Genomic DNA, 25,053 nt, shown 5'->3' with positions numbered 1-25,053 from the left:
AAGAGTCCTTCTTTACCACTTTTCAGATAGAGGGGGTGAGGGGGTGGTTTACATACAACCGAGGCAAGGTGTTTTATGAACAACAATTATTTCGAACTATATGGAGCTCGACTTTTACTAAGGGGGTTCAAAAATATAAAGAAGTAAACAAGAAGGAGCCAAGGGGGTTCAACATCTGCTATATATACATAAAAAATAATTTTTAACCTTGTATATTAGTGTAATTTTTTGCTGAAAGGGGTTCGCACCCCCTTGGCCCAACCTAGCTCCGCCCCTGGTTTAGGTAGGAAAAGGGAAAAATTGACAGTTGGGGTATATAACTCGCGATAAAGTGATAGTTCAGGTGTGTTGTTGACCATTATCTCTTTATTTTATGAAAAGTTGCAGGAGAAGTAAATGGTCCGTCAGAAGTAAGTGACCCTGTGACAAGCCGGCAGTTTTTGTTTAAGAGAAGCAATTTTGACTGCAGTAGGATTTTAGAAGAATTTCTTTGTTTTTTAAATTTATGTGTTCTGTTAGACTAGAGAAAGTATAGCAATTTATATTACACCTTTTAAGTTCAGGGATACTAGTTACAGTAGCAGAGATCTGTAAGTTAATTACTTATTTCTACCTTTTGTAGTGGATGCCTTTTGCAGTGCCTATGGAGCTTTCTCCTTTGAGAAGTTTTTAATGGGAGCTTTCCCCAAACCTTTACATGTGTTGTGGTCTGAAAACTGCAACTGTCATTAGAACTATTGCCCGGACAATTCTTAGATTTTATGCATTTTCTTACATGTTCAACTACTCTAGTAAAAGAGCAGTTACTTATTCCTTTACTTTCTTGCTTCTAATATGTACGTTCTGCACTTTTTCCCTCTATAGAATACATTAACTCTATAGAATTCATTGAAGTGTATGATTTATAGCATATGAAAAAGGTCTTATATTCCATTCTATATTTGGAAGTGCACGGATTATATGTGCCTGAGATGTTGAAAGGAGATCGGAAAGCTTCTTTAGTTATCTCTTTTTTGCAGGATTGAACTTGATATTATATTAGCTTTTACTTAGTTACACATTTACTTCTTTTTAACTGATAAAGATTATACGCCAGAAGGGTTAGTAAGTAAGTGTAATTCTTCTGCAGGATCACTCTTATTGGATGGAGTAGATGTCACCGGATACCCCATTTTCAATGATGATAAGGTTTACCATCTCAACTTGCACTTGTTGATGACAAATAAACATTTGTCTATAGTGCGACTAAATTCTGAATCTGTGAAGGCAGGTGCAGAAGGCTATTGCTTTTGCACGAAAAGCTCACAATGGACAGCTACGTAGAACTGGAGAGCCGTATTTAACACATTGTATTCACACTGGAAAAATTGTAGCTGTCTTGGTTCCATCAACTGGGAAAAGGGTACAATTTTGTCCTTCCAATGGCAGTACTTTGTTGAACATATCATATAACTTGAAGGTCTATGTGTCTATTTACATATATTTTAGCTAGGTTCCTTGTTATCTCGTAATTTTTGTTGGAAGTAATACATGAACTGCATTATGTATGTCTCCTAAGTGCATTTGCTTATTATAACTGCTAAATTTTTGTAGGCCATCGATACGGTTGTTGCTGGAATTCTCCATGATGTGGTTGATGATACAGGTGAAAGTTTGGATACTATAGAGAGAGAGTTTGACACTGATGTTGCAAATTTGGTAGCAGGTGTTTCGAGGTTAAGTTTCATCAATCAGGTACTGTATGCACTATGATCAGTAATGAAGGATTTTAAGTTACAACCATGGTTGCAGTCATAGCTTGAAATGGTGATATGAGTTTAACTCAGGACATTGTAAATAAAAAACTTGATGAGTCAATGATATGCCTCAATTTAATTCTGAAAATTGTGGTTCCTCGAAGCCATAGTATCTAGATTACTTGGAATGGGTACAGAACTAGAAATGAATCACTGTATTTAAATGAAAGTTATCCAAAAGAAGAGATAGTGACAACTCCTGTGAAAAAATGTATTTATGCGGTAAATACTTATGATCTTTGAAATAGACTACAGTGTAAAAGAAAAAGTTTTTCTTTTAGACGAATGGACATAATATATTATGGACGCCCTGAAATTGCTACAGAATTGGTGATTTGGGTGGAGCAGTTGATTTCATCTTCCTTGTCTTCTTCATGGTTCTCTGATCTGTTCTGACTTTTAAGTGAAATTTGCCATGCAGCTGTTAAGGAGGCATCGCAGGTTAAATGTGAATCAAGCTGCACTTAGCCATGAAGAGGTACTTGAATGCACGTTAAAATCATATAAAATGTCTAATATGTAGACATCTTGCATGTTGTTAAGATAGTTGACCGTTGCATAGAATCTGAAATAATGTGCTATCTTTTTTGCAATATGCTGTTGTTTGGTATTCTGAGAGTAGTCCTGCTACCAGCATACTCTTCTCATTGATTTTATTTTTTTTACTAAAACTGAATGTATGAATAGATATGGAGCCCGTTTGGCTTAGCTTATAAGTTGCTGAAAACAGCTATAAGCTGTTTTCAGCTTTTTTGAGTGTTTGGCTGGCCAGCCCCAACTTATTTTTTTTGGCTTATAAGCTGTTTTCAGCTTATAAGCTGCTTTTTTTTAAGCTAAGCCAAACGGGCCCATGAATGTCCACCTTTTTTTTTTTTTTTTTTTTTTTTAAGGCAGTAAGTAAATGACATGTATCTCTTCTCATATTTTATATGTGTTCTCACTTTGAGCTCTGTATTATATCTGAAGTTATAAAACGAGTCTTGGCTTCTGAGTTCCGAGGCAGCAAAAAAAAGGGCTTTGAACTGTTCCTTTTAACATCATATATGGTAGTGGATAGAGCATGAAAGCTTTGTTTATTCCTGAAGTTAGTAGGTATGCACTATGCTTTATATTCTTATTTCATTGTATGTATATTTGTTTACAGGCAAATAATTTACGAGTGATGCTACTGGGCATGGTTGATGATCCACGTGTGGTGCTTATCAAACTAGCAGACCGTCTTCACAACATGAGAACCATGTACAATCTTCGAACCAATAGTTTTAGTTTGTCTCATTAGTTGATTGTGGATGTGGCTATCCAATTTATTTCGATAATTAGGGACATGTTAACTTTTTATTGGAGTTCCTAACTTACTCTATCTTTGCAAATCCTTCATCCTAAACACCGGAGCATGATACTAATATTGATGTGGTTGATTATTTGTTCATCGAAACTCTTCTAGATATGCATTGCCTCCTGCCAAGGCTCAAGCTGTTGCTCAGGAGACACTGGCTATTTGGTGCTCACTTGCTTCAAGATTGGGGCTTTGGGCATTAAAGGCTGAACTTGAAGATCTATGCTTTGCAGTGCTTCAGGTGTGCTCATGTTTTAGTCATTTATACAGCAAATGCTGTCATGTGAGAAGGCGAAAAAATTTAGTAACAGCATGAGTATATGATGCAGCCTCAAATATTTCTTCGCATGAGAGCTGACCTAGCATCCATGTGGAGCCATCCCAACAGGACAGGCAACACAAGAAAAATATATGGCAAAGCCAGCTCCCTTTTGCACCAGAGAATGAAATGTGTGACTGATGAGCATGAAGAACCCTCAGAAACTGATGAGCAAAACATATGCATGAAGGTGAAGACAGTTAGAAATTTAGTTTCATGTCTATCTTGAAACTTGTTATTGATGCATTGCATTGATAATTAACTGATAATTTGGGTTTGTTCCATCTGTTACCGGTCAATCGACAAATGATCTTTACTCTGTTAAGAGAATCACCATATCATATAAGCTCATATGCTTCTGGTTTAGTTGATATTGTGTTTGCCTTGTCCCTCTCATTTTTTGTGCATAACTTGTTAAAAGAAACTTCTTATTGGATCTTTTCAAAGCATATCTGGTGCAAAATATCAATAGCATTTCCAACTGACGCCAAAGGTGGGTGATGAAGCATTACAAGATTGTGTTATGCTAAAAGTACAAGCTGATGGTCTTTTCTGAACTTGTAACTTCCTGATAGTAAATTCTGCTTATCTGGTCCTGCACAGTCAATGATTCATAATTTGACTTGAAGAAGAAGAAGATAATTTTACCCAGAACCTTTTTCCTTTGCCCCTATATGGGCAGGGGATGTCAGTATTATTCTTTCCTCCAACAGTTTTCTCTCACTCTGTTTCTATGGGTGGGTTGGGGCAGGTAGTTCCTTGGTCTGTGTTTATGCCTCCTTTTGTAGTACTAATAACAACTAGTAATAAATTTGAGTCTAACTATCCTCAATCTTCAGGTTCTTTTGCAAGCTGTACTTCCGTTTGATCTTTTACTAGATAGAAAGAAGCGTACAGACTTTTTCAACAAGCTTGTGGCAAATTCAAGTTTGGAGACAACACCAAAGGTCGTCAGGGATGCTGCTTTTGCCTTGGGATCTCTGGTCATTTGCGAGGAGGCTTTGGAGCGTGAATTATTCATTTCTACCTCGTATGTTTTGCTCATAAATCAATGTAATATATCTGGAATAAAAGAAAAGGTCACATGGCCTATCATATTGCTCTTAACTTTGTGTATCGGTTTATGTTGCAGATATGTGCCTGGGATGGAAGTCACATTATCTGGACGCTTAAAAAGCTTGTTTAGTATTTACAGTAAGGTAGAAGGATAAATTCATAAAGTACAATAATGTAAAGTTGTTGCTTGTTACAAATTATCAGAAAAGTAGAAAATCTATTGTGGTGCTAACAATGCTTTAATTACTAAGACTCTGAGGTCTTTGTTGATCATCTTTCTTCTTTTTGCTGCTTCATAGTCGGATATCTTCTCATGCATTGCTTCTTTGTCATGTATACATTTTAATTTTACTTGACACAGATGAAAAGGAAAGAAATTGGCATAAACAAAGTGTACGATGCCCGTGCATTGAGGGTTATTATCGGAGATAAGAATGGGGCATTACACAGCCAGGCAGTTCAATGTTGCTATAATCTTCTCAACATTGTGCACAGGTTTGTATACATTGGATATTTTTTGTTTAATATCACCTTTATACATGTAGCTGAAATTAGATCTGCGAGCAGCAACGGCATAAAAAGTAAGGAAATGATTTCTGCCCTTCGCGGAATCTGTACATTTATTAGCAGCATACGTGTCATCTGCTTGTTTTAATTTACTTTTCAGATATCCCTTAAACTTTCTCAAGTTCAACTGAGTATGCATGTCAATACATGTACTTATAGAGGTTCAAACTTGACCTATTCTGTTTTTCAAATGTTTAGGCTATGGTCCCCTATTGATGGAGAGTTTGATGACTACATTGTTAACCCAAAACCAAGTGGCTACCAGGTTTGAACTTCTTATTTACTTCAATGATTTACTTGTTTCATTAATTTAGATTTTCCATCTTTGTGAATAAACACTGTTTCAACTGCTCTCCAACCTTGTATTCTCCTCCTGTTCTCAGTCCCTACACACTGCAGTACAAGGCCCAGACAACTCACCTCTGGAAATTCAAATAAGAACCCAGGTATTACATCCTCAAACCTTTTGGTTGATCATTGATAGTTATGCGCTCTCCTTTTTGGTGTTTCCCTTTTATTTACTTTTGTTAGTCGGTAGAGTGGTGATTATAGTTATGTTTTATCTAGCTCTAAAATGCTGATCTTGAATATTCAGAGGATGCATGAATGTGCGGAACATGGACTTGCTGCGCATTGGCTTTATAAAGAAACTGAAGATAAGCTGCCCTTGGAAACCAGCGTAACTGGTTCTGGAACAACTACACCCTCATATTTGTCAACAGATATTGAAGATCAAGGCTCTATAGAAGATGATGGATCACATAAGTATAGCTCGTTGAAAGTGGGACATCCTGTCCTCAGAGTGGAAGCAGGTCACCTGCTTGCTGCAGTTATTGTGAGGTAAATCATCACCGAATTCATAACATGTATCTTAAATGCTTTTCATTTACCTGTACCATGCATAATTTTGTTTTTCACCAGAGTGGACAAGGGTGCAAGAGAATTGCTTGTTGCTGTAAGCTTCGGTCTGGCAGCTTCTGAGGCAGTAGCTGATAGAAAATCTTCTTCTCAAACTAGAAGATGGGAAGCTTATGCAAGATTATATAAGAAGGTACTCTTTGGAGGTTTTATGACTTATCATGTCAGAATAATATGATTCTTATAATTAGCAAGTTCTGTGCTGAATGGTTGGCTGATCACTCATGTCTATTTGGCCTATCATGTTTTGGTGCAAGTTTCTGCCATGGAAATATAAGTCACATCTCTTAGTAAAATCTCAACCGCTTCTCATTTTCCAATTCATTGACCTTAAAAAAAAAAAAAGAGAGTGAGTTGATCTAGGCTGGATGAAAAGAAACCCTTATATTCCATCTCTTGTATAACCTGATAAGCTAGCTATCACCCACACTAATCATGAAAGTGTCTTTTAAGTTTGTTACCTGGAACTTTTCCTCTTTCATATTTCATTGACCTTAAAAACAGACTGCTTGATAAATACTAAAAGAATTGTGAAACCAATCTTGTCTCTTTAAATTACCTGATAGCTAGCTCTCTGACATCTGTGGTGATAGTATAGATATTTTCACGGTGCCCATAGATTGAGATATTATGGGGGAGGCCATTAGCATCCATATGCAAATGCAGACTGGGCAGCAGATCAAAATCCGTTAGCAGGAGTAGGAGGAAGAAGCTAATCAATCAGAATTGAGACAAGGTGGAGAGACAAAATTGACAGAAAGAGATTACGAGTATTGGTAAAAATATGTAATTGAGTCCAGTCAATCTGCACCTGATATAGCGACACCTAGTGTTCCTAATTAGCCCTTTTTAAGAATTGATAGATCAGATTCTATATATTTTAGGGATGTAGGGGAAAAAAAAATAGCCCTTTGATTAAGAATCGATAGATCAGGCTCTATATATTTTAGGGATACATGAAAAAATAATAAGTTCTTCTATTACTTATCAACAACAACATAACAATAATGATTATAATGATGATGATGACGACGATGATGATGGTAATGCAAGTTCCAATCTCTTCAAATTTCTGTTTACAATATAGATCTGTTTGACATATCAGAAAATTTGCAGGCAAATCAGTTATCTCTTAGTGCCTAAGATCGCCATATTTTTTAACGTTAGGATTACAACATGGTTTTTCAGGTATCTGATGAATGGTGGTTCGAACCAGGACATGGGGATTGGTGCACTTGCCTGGAAAAGTATACACTTTGTCAAGATGGTATGTACCACAAGGTATGGGAAGCCTCAGACGATGCATGGAAGTTTAATTTTAAGAATTCAAAGTTAAACCGTGATGTGATGTTTTTCCTTTGATGCTTCCTGAAGTACTGCTTGGATATGTTTTTATACTAGGATCAGCAAAATTACAAGTCAATTTATTAAACCCGTGTGCAGTCAATTTGTGCCGCATAAAATGGGATGTATGGAGTAGTTGAGGCTGAATAATTAACATGTCTCTTTATCTTGCTGGAATCCCGTAACAACTATTACTTTGTTGATGCAGCAAGACCAGTTTGGGCGCCTTCTGCCAACTTTCATCCAAATCATTGAATTGATTGAGGAGGAAGAAAATAATTACTGGGCTATCATGTCTGCCGTCTTTGAGGGGAAACCTGTTGCTTCTGTTACATCTAACCCAAGTTTTGAGAATAAGCTGGGCTATAACTCTTCTAATTCAACATTAAGGGACTCTGGCATCAACAATAAGGTATATTGACTGCTAGTATGTGCCCAAAGTTCAGTAGCAATATGAGGAACTTGTTATGCTCTTATCTTATACTCAGGAGACATAATAATGTCATCAGTGACGATGAATGAAGTCAGCCACTAAACCGTGAAATGGACGTTAGGCATGTTTTTCTGATCAATGTCCATCCAATGTATGGGAAGAAGCTAACCAAAGGGCATCACTAGTTATCCAGAAGTATTTATTGCTGGCACTGATCAGTGGTCAGGACACCAAAAGTTGCATGTGTGGGAAATTCATTTGCTTTCCCCTTATTATTTTGCTTTTTCCTATTTTATCACTTTGAGAGTAGATGTTGTCACAAGATAGTGTTTTGCTTCACGGTCAGCGAACGATGTGGTGGTTGGGTAAGAAAAGGAGGGAAAAGCTAGAGGACGGATTGATTCGTCAAAGTAGTAGATTAACTCGATTGATAATACTTAAAAGCTGTTCTGTAAGGTCACTAAAGATTGTAGAACATGAACTTTAAAAGTACGGAAAAGAGAAGATTGTAGAACATGAAACAGTAACTTGATAAGAAAGCATTTGTGGGTCCTGTCTTTGTATTTCTTTTCAGCCTCAGGTGATCTATCAATTCCTATATCCTTCAATCTTAAACATGTCCCTCTTATGACTCTTAATGGTTCATTTAGCTGATAAATTCAGCTTGCAATTTTGAAAACCTACAGGTATATTTGCTGAGGACAATGCTTCAATGGGAGAAGCAACTGCGCTCTGAAGCAAGTCTTCAGCGAGTGGAGTATGCTACAAAACCATACGAAGCGAGCTCCGGTTTGCTAGGCGAGGTGGTCATCGTATGCTGGCCCAATGGTGACATTATGCGCCTGAGCACTGGCAGCACCGCTGCTGATGCTGCTAGGCGAGCAGGGTTGGATGGGAAATTGGTTTCAGTAAATGGCCAGCTGGTAGTGCCCAATACAAAGTTGAAAGATGGTGATGTGGTTGAGATCAGAATGTAGATATGTCTCGCTATGTTCAATCAAGCAGAGTCTGTACATCATGTATATTCATTGCAGTTGCGGAAAAGCGCTTGCAATAGATTGAATTTCTATGCCCTGGGTCAGAGTAATTCAGTGACTAGCTGCTGAGCAAAGTCCATTTGTTGTTCATAGTCGGGCCTCGGAGTGGCTCTTCAAATTGTACATATTGTTGTCAACTTTAAGGCTCAAATGTAAAAAAATTCTTGACACAGGGCGAGCGTTGTACCGCTTTGGAAAAAATGGAAAAAGGTTATTCTAAACACTTTTTTTGGTTCATGCCATCTGATTTCACTTAACTTCCTTTGTTTCAATTGCTTAAAGATAAAGATCGGAAAAGAAAAAGGTTTGTGATAAATTATATAAAGTTCATATATAAAACATGCTTCTGTAATAGTAGTTTATTAAGCAGTGACTTTTTTTTTTTTTTTTTGCATTACATATAAGGGTTTATTAAACATTATATAAAGTTCATATAAAATTTGCTTTTCAAATAATTTGGAAAAAGAGTAACTCTTTTTTTTTTTTTTTTTCTTTTTCAAACTTCGCAAACAAATGAAATTTTGTTAAGCAGTTTTTTCAAACAATGCCTTAATTTCTAAACTACAATTAGGCTTCTCGATCATGTGAAAATAGAAATTCTTTTTGGAGCTTTTGGCGGAAAAGTATGAAAGCTTCAACCAGGATCCCATTTGAGAGGTTTACAAGGACTGTTTTAGGTCACTTTATATTTTGTTCTCGTTTAAAAAAAAAAAAAAAAAGGGTCTAATCCCAAGGCAGACGACTGTTTCCATCTTCACGTTCTTCCCCCTCTTTTTCCTGTGTTGGATGGAAACACATTTTATTGAAGGATTAGTGATGGAATGATGGTGCCATAGTCTATTTTTTGTTTCCAAAAATGGTGTCATACTCTATGCTCGATTAAATTTTGAATTCGTCTTTGATAAATATTTTATAATTAAGGAGAGTAATGCGTCACATTCTAAATCTTAGTGCGAGGATTGAGGGAGGAGGAAAGTACGTCTCTGGTATAGGGCGAACTTCAAGCCCCTTAGCTCGCTTGTATTGGGGAAGCTCACTTCACTTCTTTTCTTTAAATCACTTGTCATGAGGGAAAAGCAGCATATAAAAGGAAGGATAGACAGTCCCTGGTGTATAAGGATGAAGTGAACATGAATGGAAATGAGGGAATATTTACAATATCTGAATCTAATCAGATACAATTTGAAGGATTTTGTAAGTTCATTGGTCAAAGATATATTCTTATAGCCTGTTTAGCCAAACTTTTTTTTTTTTTTCAAAAGTGTTAATTTTTTTCAATAAGTGCTTATTTTAAGAAAAGTGAAATGTTTTGAGGAGTAGCAGAATCTGTTTTTCAGAAGCTAAAAAAAAAATAGCTTATGCCCAAAAGTACTTTTGAGAAAAATATTCTTAGAAGTACTGTCTAAAAGCTTAGCCAGACACTAGTTGCTGCTCAAAAGTATTTTCAAATTAATTGGTCAAACACAAACTGTTTTTTACTAAAAGTACTTTTCAAAATAAAATAATTTTAGAAGTTTGGCCAAATAGGTTATTAACTAGGGTCTTAGGAAGCCAACATAATATTCTTAAAAATTACGATCACTACAAAATATATAAGTAGTGATCTCAGATTCAGAGGTTAATCTTACTGATACAATTTTATGTAAAAGGTAGAGCTTGAAATGATATATTATGTATGTAGGTGGTTTAAAAATAGTACTTTAAATGTATTCCAAGCAGTTCTTGTCCTTTAAGTTAAGCAAATTGTATGCTTTTAGTTTGTTTCAAATATTTAATGAACGCTCAGATTTGACCGGAGTTATGAACCAAAAGATATAATCAGAAACACCAGGAACTCCCATGAAATTCTAGAAGCTGCAACCAGGGGCGGATCTACTTGGGGGCCAGGGTGTTCACTCGAACATCCTCGGTGGGGTAAATTTTCTGTGATTATGTGCATATATTAATTTTTGAACACCCTCGGCAAAAAATTACAGTGTATATTTAGTTTTTTTTTTTTTTTTCGAACACCCTGAATGAAAATTCTGAATCCGTCACTGACTGCAACACAAAAAATTAGCTAAAACAACACGACAATAGTTTTTAAATAAAAATAGTAGAAATTGCAAAAAACTATATATTTGACGGAGACAATAAAGTGTTCACTTCTTAAAGGACTATTTTGAACCTACCCCAAACACAAGAGACCATTTTTGTCATTTACTTCTCTGAGGAGCGGGAAAAGGTTTTGAGGGACCATATGGTATACATTTCAAACGCAAATCCACCTCTCTCCTTGTAAAGTCTTATAACACCTCCCAAAATCCGCTGTTTCCCTTTTCGAATTTCACAAATCTCCAACACACCCTGTTGTTGCAGCCATTCATCAATTAAAGGGTAAATTCTCCACTTGTACAGTAGAACTTGTAGATTAGTTTTACACTTAAATATGAAGATCGCTCTACGTTCTAACTTGTCCCCTCAGTTACGATGCATTTCGATCTAAATTTTAACAGGAAGGAATCATTATTACATTCCGGCTAAATTAGTAATAGCTGCTTGTCTGCTTTAATTGCTCCGATTTTTTCTCAAATTTTGTTTACAATTGTTGAAGATGGGTGTGGAGAACTATCATGTGATAGAACTTGTGGGCGAGGGTTCTTTTGGGAAGGTGTATAAAGGGAGGCGAAAGTATACTGGCCAGGTACATTATTATCTTCTGTTCAGGATAAGGATTCTTACTGATTTTGCTGGTTGCTCTCACTTTTAAATTTGATTCATTTCAGACGGTTGCAATGAAATTTATTCCGAAACATGGGAAAAGCGACAAGGACATTCACAATTTAAGGCAGGAAATCGAGGTATTCTCCGTGCTTTTTACCTTTTGGGCCTTTCCGCTCATGTTTGATGATGCAGCTAGGTCTAAGAAACATTTCCTTGGATTTTTCTGAAACAGAATGATTATTCTTGCTCTGTTGATCATAAGTTTTAATTCTCTCTTAATTGAGTTTGTGCCAGATATTTATGTTTCATCTAGATTAATGATTCTGTTGAAGTTTTGCTTGTGCTGTCTCTATTTTCTCATGGAGGTTATTCAAATGGTGCAGATCTTAAGAAAGTTGAAGCATGAAAATATTATAGAGATGCTCGATTCTTTTGAAAGCCCACAAGAGTTTTGCGTCGTTACAGAATTTGCTCAAGTAATTGCTCTCCTCTCTCTATTTCTTTCTCCTCCAACTGTTAGGCTACAATGCAATATGCATGACTGACTAATGAAAATTATCATATCCAGGGTGAGCTGTTTGAAATTCTTGAAGATGACAAATGTCTCCCTGAGGAACAAGTCCAAGCAATTGCAAAGCAGTTGGTAATATTTAAACATTACGTTTCTTCCATCAACTACTAATCTGCAGAGCAATTCCATCATTGGCCCATAATTATATCTTCTTTTTTTTTTTTAATTTCTTTAACTGTGTTTTTCTGTTCATTTTTAGGTAAGAGCACTGCATTATTTACACTCAAACCGTATAATACATCGTGACATGAAACCGCAGAATATTCTCATTGGTGCTGGATCTATTGTCAAGGTTAGTTAGCCTGATTTTTATGACTTGTTTATCGTATGAACCAGTAGTTTCATGGAATTGGGTTAGTATTAGTCTATTAGATATTACATAAAACACAATTCACAAAGTTTTTCTCATGGATATCATTCTAGTTATGATCTTGGTTAGCCAAGTTCTTGTATTATGATTTTCTCATTCAGAATGTTATGATTTCATGTAAAACTGCAGTCTCAGTAGTTCCTTCTTTTTTGGTTTATGATTGTGTATGAGTGACGTCTTTCCTAACGTGCTTAGAAATTGAGTTAGAGTGGATAAGCACAAAACTTGAACAAACAAATACCGTACAGTTCTCTATTCACCACCAGTTCCTTTGTGAGTATAGTTTGACATCAGCCAGTTTAACTGGAAGCAGTGGTAGAATGTTGAATCAGGTTCGCATTTTGCATTATAGAACAATTGTAACACTGGCAATGCAATTCAGGAGTGGATGTTAAGATACCCACCTCTTAGGTCCAACATATCCAAAAGATGAGTGAGGCAAAAGTGTCTATTTTAAGATGGATATGCAATCATATAAGATTAGAATCACATTAGGCAAAAGGTTCAAGTAGCACATAGATGATAAGATAAGAGAAAGTCGCTTGAGATTGTTTGGTCATGTCCTACATAGACCTTTAGATGCACCAGTCTATAAGTATGAAATTATGATACTTGAAGGTGCTAAAAGGGGATAGGTGTAGACATACAATCACATGGCATGGGAAGAAGTTGTCTTGAAAGACTTATAATTCTTAATCCACGCACCCTTAGAAAAAAAAGAGCAAAATGGAAGAAAAAGATCCATAGAGGCAATACCAACAAGTTGGGATGTTGATATCCTTACTTTAAGTCCAATCTTCACTTGGACTTGGAGTCCTTTAGAGATTTGTATGCTACTGGAAAATGTTGAGAACTTCTACTGTTATAGAACTTCAAATATTGAGTATTGCATCGGGTCGCGTCTAAATGGAGTGACATGGATAGTTAGGGTTTATATAGATTATTATAGCAGATCGCCATTGAGTGAAGTGTAGTTGTTTATTGTTGTATTACCTTCATACATTCAACAACTGTTTTTGCTAGGGATCTAGTCTTATTTTAGTTCCTTGAGGGAACATAATTTAACTTATTCATTGGTATTTCTGTGGCTATATGACAACTAGCCTGCTAAATTTGTTAAAGCTTTATTACAGTATGAGAACTTGCGATGATGCTGGAAATGCGTTAGGGCTAGTTTACCTTCATACTTTTGTGGATAATCTGCCAGTGCATAACTGGTACTTGTTGTACTCTGTATTCAGATCAAAGATGTAACCCTATCTTCTCATGTCTCTTCTCTTTTTTCTTTTTTCTTTTTTATTTAACAGCTTTGTGACTTTGGTTTTGCACGAGCCATGTCCACAAACACAGTAGTCTTGCGATCCATAAAAGGTGAATTTCACTAAAGTCATAGTAGGATTGCTTTGTTTTCCTCAGTCTATAAATGGATATCAAGTGGTTGATACAAGTAACTGTTGGTCCACTCTGCACCTGATCCTCAGTTCTCTTTCCATTTTCTTAGGTACACCATTGTATATGGCTCCAGAATTGGTACGAGAACAACCATACAACCACACTGCTGACTTGTGGTCTCTTGGTGTTATCTTGTATGTGACGTATTTAACTTAGGAATGTTTTCAGCGTTTTGAATAACTTCGAAAAGATTCTGTGTGATTGATGGAAACGAATTGCCTTCTAGCTGGAGGGAAGCTTGGCCTTTTTTGTTAGACGAAATAAGCTCCTCTGGTTTGAAGAGAGAAAGAACAAACTTTACAGCTAGGAAGCATTAATAATTAGAACCTTTTAAAACAGGAACCACTGCCTGAATAGGAACATTCTTTTATAAAGACAAGGAAAACAGTTACAGACTAGTTCAATGATACTCTTTATTAGCATCTTTCCTTCTTCGGCAACTTTGTTTCTCCTTATGAATTTGATCAGCCGATTTTATGCAGATATGAGCTTTTTGTTGGTCAGCCTCCATTTTACACTAATTCAGTTTATGCTCTTGTTCGTCACATCATCAAGGTAACCAAGATTACGCTTGGATAGATTTTGGATCTAGAGCTGTGATTGATTAGACCATTAACTTGTAACACACTCATGCTCAGGACCCAGTCAAGTATCCAGATAATATGAGCTCAACCTTCAAGAGCTTTCTGAAGGGCCTACTTAACAAGGTTTCCCTCTTTAAAAATAAAAGCCCTTGCACTACTATGTTTTTAGCTCCCTATTTTTGATCAAGTCATCAATTCTGTGAATCAGGTACCGCAGAATAGACTGACATGGCCTGCACTTCTTGATCATCCATTTGTTCAAGAAACATTGGAGGATGTGGAAGCTAGGGTAATTAGAGACATTGAAAAACAACCTACTAACTTTTAAATCTGCCATTTTGGTCTTTCATTAATGGAACAATTTATCAAAATAACAGGAGATTCGTGCTGCAGCAGCTACTGCAAAGGGATCTGATGCAACTTGGAGGGGGAAAGGAGATATTCAATCAACTCAGCTGAATGTTGCAACTCCCGAAAGTAAGATTTCCATTCACATATCAGTATGGACGTCTAATTTGCATAATTCATCTATGTCAAGGGATATCATTGCAGGTAAAAATCATAGTCAAGCTGTAAGCGGAAATGGAAACATTGGGAGCCTTCAGACTGAGGTTCATTTGAAGAGTCCGGATGTCACAGTCAATGCTTCACCAGAGGAGTTCCCTGGTTTCTCACAGCCTGATGATATTGTACAGTCAGGTTAGTTTTGTTCTGATCTATAGAATAGGATAAATCTTCTACTTATGTGATCATGCTGCAGAATCTTGGGGTTTCTATGTGCTTACATAAAATGCAGCTGATATAATTGTTCTCAACATAGGCAACAACGGAAGAGCTTTATTCTTGTATTAGCTCTTTGCAATTGCAATTTGAGTAAGATATATGACCTGTATATAGGTAAATTTTTTCAATTTTTTTTAGTATTACATCCTGAACTTTGAAATAATTAGGTCAATGTCACTTTAAAAAGTTAAACCATGACACGTAAGGGATGGAGTAAACGTAACTCCTGTCATGACTTTCATTTAATTTTCTTTTTAAAATTGATTTAAAAGTGGCTCTATAGTTACTTTCTTTGTTTCTGATCATGCAAGTAACTGCATATTTTCTTGTTCCGCTTCTCTATGAAACAAACAGCCACCAACTGTAGGTTTTTCCTGAGGTACATTAGCTCCTATAAGTTACACTGTATCGCTGTCAGCCTGTCACTAGCATTGAGCTTTTGTCTGTACGAAGGGCAGACACACTGTTCAACTTTTTGAAGAATTGTCTCTAGATGTCGTATATACATATAATACAGTATTTGCAATACTATTAGTTATCTGAATTTTAGATGCACAAGTAATAGCTCTTTCTTTCTCTGTCAGTTTCTCCAGCTCATCTTAGCTTCTTATGACATTTGAATTTCATCACAAGTTAGTTCTCGATTGTGCTTCTAACTTTGTAGTTACGTATGATATCCTATTCATATATTTCTGTTCATCATTCTTGTGTTTCTTTCAGAGAGTAGAGGATCAAATGATCTTTACCAATTTTCCTAAATCACATCTAGTATTTTATTATATATAGCCCATGGGAAATATCCATGATATATGTTGTCTTTTCAGGTTGTCAGGTTTTGGACCGACTGGAAAGCAACTCCCGAACAGTTAAGGGTGCAAAAGTTATTGGTCAAGATAACGATGCATTATCAGCTATTTTGGTTCCGCTAAGAAACTTGTGTGAAGAATCAAAAGTTCCTGGCAGGTAAATAGATCTCTTTATAAGAGGTGTTTAGCATCTAATTTGATTTAGACATGATATTGTATATTTTACTTGATATTTCTAAAATATATGTGTTCAACAAGTAGGTATCATATTAGTTACTTTGTAGTTTCTTGATTAATTGTTCACCTTGTTTTGTGATGTTCTAACTGTCAAATTTGCCTTCAACTGAGGATACCTTCACCCTGCTACATTAATGCTACGACAATGAATTCCATCTGCATGTCTTTTAATATTTAAAGGAGATAGAATAATTTTCTTTTCCAGAGGTTTTGCTATTATGTATCACAATTCACACATATTAGAAGATCAGTTCACACACTATTTGCTGCTTACTCTTGTTTGAATTTTGGTATCATTTATCAAGCCAAAGTTGGTAACATTTGATGGTTGACATCTGCTTGAAGTAAGCAGGACAAAATTGTTACTTTTGATATTACTAACCTGCTTGCTTCTTGCACAGGGATCATGATATTGTCATAATAAACCAATCACTTAGAATCCTTTCAAACTTAGTTGCAGCTGGTGCCATCAACTCAAGTGGGACTCTTGATCAAATTATATGTGTACTTCTTGGTTTCACGTCTGCTGTACTTAAAACCAGGTCATCTAATGGAGCTGAATTGCTGATGAAGGTAATTAGTGAAGTCACCCTCACTCACCAGATTGAAGTAAAAAGGAAGAGGTTTTGCCCTGATATGGGTTTCTGTCCTTGCGAACTATAATTACACATCTTTTCCTTGGACTTCGATGAGATAGCTAAAATCTCACACTTTGCAGCTTCATTCTTGTCCAAACTTTAGTGTTAAAATAAGAAGGAAAAAAAAAAAAAAACTACGTTTCACGAGGACTGCATTTTGAATAACATGCGTATCCTTCAATACACATTTCAGTAATATTTCTGATGCCGTTTTGCTTCCTTGAAAATTGATGATTGAGTGGTCCGACTGTAATGCAGAGTTTTTCAGTCACCAAAAAACTGTTAGATATCTGTGGAGGTGCTATTGGAAGCTCATGTTTAGGGCATTGGAAAACGCTTCTTGAATTGTACGCACAGGTTAGGTTTCCTAACATGGAAAATTATGCACTCATGTCAACTTGTATATTTGTTTTGAACTGCTATATGCAAATGTACAGGTCATAAATAGTCTGGATGATGCTTCTGGTCGAGTTCTGTCTGAGTCAACTGGTTGCATTGCAGCTATGTTGTTTCGAGTGGCTCAGGCTCTTAAAGTATCATCTTCTCCGCCAACCCTAATAGGAACTCTAAAAGAGCTTCTAGACCATGCTAGCAGTTCTGGCATAGCAGACCTTTTGATTTCGTGCTTAGCCACATCAGGGTCAGGTTCCTCAAATTTACTTCGAGCTGCAGCTGAAGCCTGCAGGGCTCTTTGGTTGCTGGTGGACGCATTTGAACTTCTTTCTCTAAGAGAAAATAGATACCATTTCCCAATTAGCTGTTTGCGAAGTCCTTCTTTACATAGACTTGACATCAAAGACCATGTGCGAGGTCCATTGCTTGGAAGAGATTCAACAAAAATTATTGATGCCATGACAAAAGCATTTCTAAGATCCAAAGCCGTACAACTTGCTGTTTATTATTGTCTGCATCAGCGTCTTGAGGCTTCTATCTGTGGTGGAGTACAGGTGTCTATCTCTTTGCTGTTACTATGTTTTACTGGAACTTGCTTAATAAGTTTGCATTTGTTGGGGAATAATTGCTATCTTGTATAGCAAGCCAAAAATAAAAATAAAAATTGCAGTTGTTGGAATTTTGTGTATAGGTATCATATGAAGCACAGTAACTTGGATATTTTATTTTCCCTGTTCTCTCTCTCTCTCTCTCTCTCTCTGTCTGTCTTAGTTGTATCTACCAATGTCCATAAAGTAGCTTATATTATGCCTTGTTCTGATCTCTAGTCTAGTCACATGTCAAAATATTAATTTATTCTTCTTTTCAGCTTATTCTGAGGTGTTGCTTGCATAGCGGAATTGTTGGAACTATCCTGTGTGGTCTGCCTAGTTCTCTTCCTGTTACTACAGTCGTGAGTGGAGGAGGAGACGGCACTATTGTTTCAGAGCTTTTCTCTGTACTATCATCAGCTAAGAAATCACATGGAGGAGAAGCAAACACCTTGGTTCTGCACTTAAGCCTTCTTCTTGCCACCATTGCACAATGTCTAAAGTCGTCAGGAAGGAATTCTGCATTGTTCATTCTAACTACATCTTCAAGAAAGCAGCTCACTCGGCTCTCTGACCTTGCACATTATTTCTCTGCTGATGTGCAATCATTATGCCAACCTCATTCTACATCTGCTATGCTAGCTCTAGCATCCATTCTGTCTCTTGAAACTGGCTGCACAGTTGAAACTAACATTCTTGACATAGCTGTACCAATGATCCCTAGGACCGCCAAGCTATGTGAATACCTAAGGAATCCTGTTAATGAACAAGATGGAATAAGTATGTTTAGTGGAATGCTTTCACATTGGCATGGCCTAAGAGATGGATCTATTGGGTTATTGGACATACGACTGAAGAAGGAAGGACCATTGGCTGTGCAACACTCCTGCGCAAGTGGTATTCCACAGCTTCTTATTGATTTGTTAACAGGCAACATTACAGAGGTCTCTTCTGAAGAATCCAATTTTTCAAAAGATCAAATTGGGCTATCACCAACCGGAGTTGCATGGAGCATTTCATTGCTATGCCAATGCCTTACTGGGGGAGTGTCCACTTTTCGCCATATATTGCTTAAGATGGAGCACATCAAGGTCATATCAGATTTGATATTGGACATGCATCTTAAGCTAGTCAAATCTTGGAGTGGACCTGGTGGCGGGGTGGATGGGGTTAAGGATACAATAAATACAGTTATAGATCTTTTGGCATTTCCTTTTGTGGCTGTACAGAATGGTCTAGGTTTGCCATCTGCTACTGCTTCAGTGAATAGTGGATTTCTCCTTAATGTCGGTTCACCTGGTGGAAGAGTTTGTCCCGAGGACAAGGACATGGTGAAAGCAATTGAATCACATTTGGGAAAGTATACTCAAATCCTATTGGAGGTCTGACTTTGTATCTTCCCTTCAAATACTTAAAATTTTATTTTAAATAATCTGTACTTCGAGGATTAAGTTTCTGAGTGTCGTTTACAGTTTGTTGGCCAAATTCCTTAAAGGATATTCAGGGAAATGTAAGCATGAAAGATCACAAGTACAAGCCAAGCAAATTGCAAGTTGGCCATTATGCAAATTAGGAGTCGTTATGTCTCATCAGTATATGATTCTCCGTATAGTTTTTAAGCTTTGAATAAGCAAGTCTGTATAACGAGACATGCATTTCCTAGCATCTATCAACTGCATGGAGGGCATACATGATTTCCTCTATACCTCACCTTTTGTCCTCTCTATAGAAAATCAATGAGATAACATATCCTTATTGACATGGATGGCAAGTGACTTTGGCTTGGATAACACATGATAGATATACTTTGTGCTTGCAGGTAGGAGTTCCAGGCATTATTCTTCGGTGTTTGGAACACATGGAATCCAAAGATATAGCCAGGCCTGTTGCATTTCTTGCCAAAATGACAGCTCACCGACCTCTTGCTGTTCAACTATTGGGTAAAGGATTGTTGGATCCTAGGAGAATGAAGCCTCTACTGGATGGTTCATGCCCTGGAGAAGTTGTTCTGGATGTTCTTATGATTGTTTCAGATTTGGCTCGCATGGATAAGGTCAATTCTTAATTGCATGTACTTATACTATTCGTGATTTTTTTTTTGGCTATATGTGGAAAATAAGAATCTTTGATCTTTAAAGTTGTGTTTGTATGGTCAAAGTTAACTAAATTTGTAGAACATAAGTTTAAAGTTGGGTCTCAATTTAAGTGATCTTAAATATTAGGGTCTGTTTATTTTTTGTGTTTAAATGTGTTATCTACATTGAACGTAATATCATAGTCCAGTCAAGGATGTTACTCTTAAATCTTGCTCATGGGAAGCAGGTCATATGTTTGTATTGGTATTGAGGAAGTACCTTGTACTGTGAAATAGTAAAGCATAAGTTCTATGTTGTGGACTCATTTGTTGATACTTATTCGATAAAGATGTGCGTAATCATTGAAGAGCTTGATTGTACCATAAGTTTTCCTAACTATGCTGACACTGGTTCTAACTGTACACATGCATCCAGGCCTTCTATGAATACATTGATAGGGCAGCGATCTTGGAGTTTCTGAAGGGCCTTCTAACCGATAAAGATCCTAATGTGCGTGCCAAAACATGCAGTGCTATAGGAAATATGTGTCGACACAGCTCCTATTTCTATGCTTCGCTGGTAATCTTCCTGTATAACCTCAAGTTGCATCTAAATCTAGTTTAAACCAAAATGATCTTTCTTTCGCAGTTTTGATATTACTTTCTACTGAGGTTTTACAGTTCTAGAATTTGTCCCTACTCCATATAATTTTTCGTCTTCAACTTCTCAACTTTTTTTTTTTTCTGATCTTGTAGGCAAAATGTGGTATCATTAGTCTTCTCATTGACCGATGTGCTGATTCTGACAAGAGAACGCGGAAGTTTGCTTGCTTTGCTGTAAACCTTTTTTTTGCTTTCAAGCTGATAGAATCAAATTATCTTTTTTATCTCAATCAAATTATTGTGATAATTGGTTAGCTGAGGAATATTTTTCTCCATTTGTAGATCGGCAATGCTGCCTATCATAATGATCTGTTATATGATGAGCTCAGGAGATCCATTCCTCAGCTGTCATATCTGCTGCTTTCAACGGAGGAAGACAAAACTAAGGCCAATGCTGCTGGGGCACTGAGTAACCTTGTGCGCAACTCCAACAAGCTTTGCGAAGATATTGTGTCTAAAGGAGCCATGCAGGTTTTTCATGCCCCCATCATGTTTTACCTTCGTCATTCCTTATTTGCAGAGCAAATCTAAACCTACCTATTCTATTTAGTTGCAAAGATATTGTTACTAAACCAGAAAGTTTTCTCAGATCACTTTATACTAGTTTCAAGTGCCTGGAGGGAAATGCCTTCAAACTCCCCTTAATGAAATTGATGGTGTTTTTTTTATTTTTTCCCAGGCGTTACTGAAGCTGGTGACAGATTGTTCCGTCGTAGCTCTGAGCCCCAGTAGAAAAGATACAATAAATGAGTCTCCTTTAAAGATAGCACTATTTTCCCTGGCGAAGATGTGTGCTCATCCACCTTGCAGACAGTTCCTCCGCACATCCGAGCTATTTCCAGTGGTTAGGCAGCTTCAGCAGTCACCAGAATCAACAATAGCTAATTATGCCTCTGTAATCGTCAAGAAAGTTGCAGAAGTTCATTGATTATTGATGTTGCTCGAAATCTGCCAGCCACAGAATTGAAGCTCATTTCTCATGCGCCAGTATGAAAAGGTTGATCCATCCTTGGTCAGCTTACCATGCATTGCTCTTATTCAGTTGAAGCAACCTTCATAAATGGCTTGAGGTTGCAAGTAAATATATGTAACTATGTACTAGGTTTTGAAACTTCTCCTATGTGTCTCAAAATACAGTAACACACTTTCAAGCTAGTAAATGTTTTTGGTAGTTGCTCCATTGTCTTCCACTATGATGTCTTCTTATGCCGTTATTCTTATCGGGAGGAAAATAGTGTAGTCTTCCATTTTTAACATGGATGCAAAGCCCTGCGTATCCTTTCATTTGGTTGCACTGGACTATAGCTCACCCCTATATAGTAACTTGCCTTAGATTTTTTTTTTCCATTTTCCTTTTGTTATTTATTTTAATGTAGTTAATGATGATAACCAACTCCCACAGGAGAATTTGTCTATCAATCCGGAAAAAAAAAATCATCTATCCATCAACTAAGTACTCTTCCTCGACTCCGTTGGGTTAAAGATAGTTGCTCCTTTCGCTTACAACGATTCCTCATACTTCAAGCTGATTGATGATGCAGAACTTGAACATGTGTAAAATTTGTGATTAATTGTCCATAAGCATTATCTCTTGGCCATCATTTATCCAAAAACCTGAACTCTAACGCTAGGTCCGTTATGCATGCAAAAGTTTTTTAAAAAATAGCTGCAATACTACTTCCACAAATCAGCACTTAAACTTGACATATCCGTCAACCGAGTGATGTTTAATCTTTTAGGATGTGACTTTTCTCCGCATTCTGTCTCAATTTCCTAGCTACCTACCTTTTTAGTTTTGAATTCCGTTCTTCTCCACATCCTTTAAGCAACCTTTATGCACTTCTTATGATTTCAATAGATAGATTCATCCAGTGTAGAGCCTAGAGTTTTGATCCTTCAAGACAAGGGTTCAACAAACAACCATTACGGAACTTAGAACTGAGGGGCTTTGACCCAGCTATTAAATTAGTACAAACATTTAACTGAGAGTTGTAGGGCTTTACCCCTAAGGGAAGCCCTTTCAAAAATTCTCGACGGCCACAGGCGAACCCAGGCCGAAGAGGGGGTTTGGAAATAGTTTTCAACCAGCAATTGACGCGCCTCGGTTAGTACCTCACTAGCTGCGTCATTGCCCCAAGCGCAAAGATACTTTACTCTGGCTATTGCCTTCGCCTTTTATAGGCCTAGCTCAGATCCACTTTCTCATCTATTTGCCGATATGGGACACTCTGAGCAAAGCTGTGACATGACTAGTACTAAAATCTAGCCAAAAAAAAGGGTAAATATACGTTTCTTCCTAAAGGAACATTTGGGTGCCAAGATTAAGTAGGTCCTTGGCCATATATTTTTCATTTTATTTGAAATTTTTGAAGTCTGAAGTTGAAGATCAAGTTGTGTTTGTTTATAGTTTTTTTGCAAAGAATATTTGGATATTTGAATGTACTGAAGTGAAAACACAGTTTTACGTGTTTTTCAAATTTCAACAACTTCAAGTTGTATTCGGAATTTTCATGGTCAAATGCTGATTTTCAAATAAAGGGGAAAATGTGAATAATTCGAATAGCCAAACGGGTCGTTAGAAAGAATAAGTTCTAGCTATCGAATGCCAAGTTTAGTTGGCAATATTAAACAATGTTCATATTAAGTTATGTAATAAGCTGTGTATTATTTTAAAAGTGATAACATGTAGAATATGTACTTGAATTAGTAATACGTGAATGAAATAAAACAAATATGTCCTTAAAGTAAGTAATCCATGTATTACATTTCGTGAAGTGTTATTCAATGCATAACACTCCTAATACCGCATAACAGTTCCTTTATGGTCCTTCGCCCCATAAATAATGTCTAAATTATATTTTTCGTACAACTAGTATATGAACCAACTGACTCCTTATCTTAATCATCATACCTAAATACTTATGTTATTAATTTAAACTTGGTTTAAACATGTCCTTGCCTCATGTTATGTAATTTGAACCAGTTGATCTTTAGGGATATAAAGTTGGTCCAAAATTTTGAAAGCAAGAAACAAAGTGTTGGATTAAAAGAATAGAAACGGGTATTTATCTATCATACAGTCTGACATACTTATCAAGAGCCAGTTTGGATTAACGGATGGAAAGTAGGTCATACGCATTTAAGTGTTAAAACACTTTTGGGTCTTGAGATTAATTCTATAAATAAGTATTTATGTATTTGGATAAATGTACTACATATAATTGATACCAAAAACATTGATATCATTTTTATTTATTTAAATGACTAATATGCTTTTAAAGTTTTTTACAAAAAATAGAAATTACAAAGTATCTATCCAATAAGAAGAACCCGGAAATGGAATAGAGAATGAGAAAATAGTTCTATTTTAGGAAGAGTATGTTGAGAATTAGAAAAGTATATTAGAGCTAAAATGGCAAAATACTTGATCAAACCAAAAATATTTATAAGCTAAAAATTATAAAAATACTTATAAGCTGAAAATCATAAATTGGAGGTGAATGACTTATGATTACTAAACATGTTGATAAGTTAGAAAGTAATTATGAACTAATTTAAAATTAGCTTTAAACGCCCTCGTAGCTCAAAAATTTGACACGTGCTACCTTTGGGCTTTGACTCTAAAATCTAAAGCGAAAAAGGATCAGATTTGCCTCTGTACTCTCACAAATAAGCTATATTTGCTCTTCGTTATACTTTTTTTTTTTTTGATATATATGCCCTTATCATCCAACTTTAAGGTCATAACTGCACCAAAACTCTTCTTTCGGACCATATTTACCCTTCGTTCGTTAAATATCTTGTCCCCACCTTTATTTGCCGACGTTCCATTTTTTTCTCCCAAATCACTCATTAAACCCTACCCTGTAATAAAACAAAAATCTGATTACCCAGGTGTCTTCTCCCCACACCCCAAATTAATTCCAAACATTAACAGAGATGAAAATGACATCTTCTAGTCTTGAAAGCGTTGAGTCAAAAAGATTTGTAATGATCTCTTTGATTTTTGTTACTTCGGATTATAGTGTATCTATGTATATGTAGTTATGTTTAGATAATGATAATATATATATATATATATATATATATATACTATGTTCAAAATATGATTAATATAACATTGTAGTTTGTGCTCCGTATCTAGAACTTTATTTTATTCGTGTTTCCTACGAAAATTTATTAATACTCTTTAAAAGAGAAGACTTGTTTAAAAAGAAACTATTTTCCTCTCTTTGAGATAAAACAATAGCAATATTTAAGCACCAGTTGATACTTTCAATTTTAATTCGATTAATTTAACAGTGTAAAATACTTATTATTTTTTATCAAATTTTGATTTAGATAATTCTATTCAAATTATTAAATTAATTTTACATGTTTAAA

General features: G+C 36.2%; 2 protein-coding genes and 1 non-coding gene across 6 annotated transcripts in view; 2 read left to right on the top strand and 1 right to left on the bottom strand.

The window, feature by feature from the left end:
* LOC132632231 (probable GTP diphosphokinase RSH2, chloroplastic) overlaps positions 1-9,043 on the top strand; it is a 10,174-nt gene extending 1,131 nt beyond the window's left edge. The window contains exons 2-19 of one of the 4 annotated variants that reach the window (XR_009579293.1): positions 1,130-1,188; positions 1,271-1,402; positions 1,594-1,734; positions 2,218-2,274; positions 2,941-3,035; positions 3,241-3,373; positions 3,462-3,641; positions 4,291-4,481; positions 4,584-4,650; positions 4,869-5,002; positions 5,273-5,339; positions 5,458-5,520; positions 5,670-5,914; positions 5,996-6,125; positions 7,181-7,273; positions 7,545-7,748; positions 7,825-8,349; positions 8,456-8,593. Coding sequence is in view for 3 of the 4 variants with exons in the window: in XM_060348076.1 (XP_060204059.1) it covers positions 1,130-1,188; positions 1,271-1,402; positions 1,594-1,734; positions 2,218-2,274; positions 2,941-3,035; positions 3,241-3,373; positions 3,462-3,641; positions 4,291-4,481; positions 4,584-4,650; positions 4,869-5,002; positions 5,273-5,339; positions 5,458-5,520; positions 5,670-5,914; positions 5,996-6,125; positions 7,181-7,273; positions 7,545-7,748; positions 8,456-8,746 (2,282 nt within the window). In the remaining variant the exon portion in view is untranslated. Of the gene's footprint in view, positions 1-1,129; positions 1,189-1,266; positions 1,403-1,593; positions 1,735-2,217; positions 2,275-2,940; positions 3,036-3,240; positions 3,374-3,461; positions 3,642-4,290; positions 4,482-4,583; positions 4,651-4,868; positions 5,003-5,272; positions 5,340-5,457; positions 5,521-5,669; positions 5,915-5,995; positions 6,126-7,180; positions 7,274-7,544; positions 7,749-7,824; positions 8,350-8,455 lie in introns of those variants that run through there. The other 3 variants (XM_060348076.1, XM_060348077.1, XM_060348079.1) reach the window with 3 other exon arrangements.
* A 1,937-nt stretch (positions 9,044-10,980) lies between these two features.
* Positions 10,981-21,860, top strand: LOC132632230 (serine/threonine-protein kinase TIO). Its single transcript, XM_060348075.1, has 23 exons — positions 10,981-11,182; positions 11,400-11,489; positions 11,572-11,646; positions 11,893-11,985; positions 12,078-12,152; positions 12,280-12,372; positions 13,758-13,821; positions 13,952-14,036; positions 14,385-14,457; positions 14,541-14,609; positions 14,695-14,775; positions 14,864-14,963; positions 15,039-15,185; positions 16,094-16,232; positions 16,714-16,885; positions 17,209-17,307; positions 17,388-17,897; positions 18,212-19,315; positions 19,753-19,986; positions 20,444-20,587; positions 20,764-20,844; positions 20,953-21,141; positions 21,350-21,860. Exons 2-23 carry the CDS (start codon positions 11,400-11,402, stop codon positions 21,596-21,598), a joined length of 3,966 nt encoding a protein of 1,321 aa, XP_060204058.1. The 5' UTR covers positions 10,981-11,182; the 3' UTR covers positions 21,599-21,860.
* An 805-nt stretch (positions 21,861-22,665) lies between these two features.
* On the bottom strand, positions 22,666-22,817 carry LOC132634578 (U4 spliceosomal RNA). The gene has a single exon (XR_009580280.1). It is a non-coding gene; the product is annotated as a U4 spliceosomal RNA (small nuclear RNA).
* Between the last annotated feature and the right edge of the window lie 2,236 nt (positions 22,818-25,053).

This window comes from Lycium barbarum, chromosome 3 (genome assembly GCF_019175385.1).
Source record: "Lycium barbarum isolate Lr01 chromosome 3, ASM1917538v2, whole genome shotgun sequence".
Taxonomy (NCBI): domain Eukaryota; kingdom Viridiplantae; phylum Streptophyta; class Magnoliopsida; order Solanales; family Solanaceae; genus Lycium; species Lycium barbarum.
This window is presented reverse-complemented; position numbering and strand designations above follow the sequence as displayed.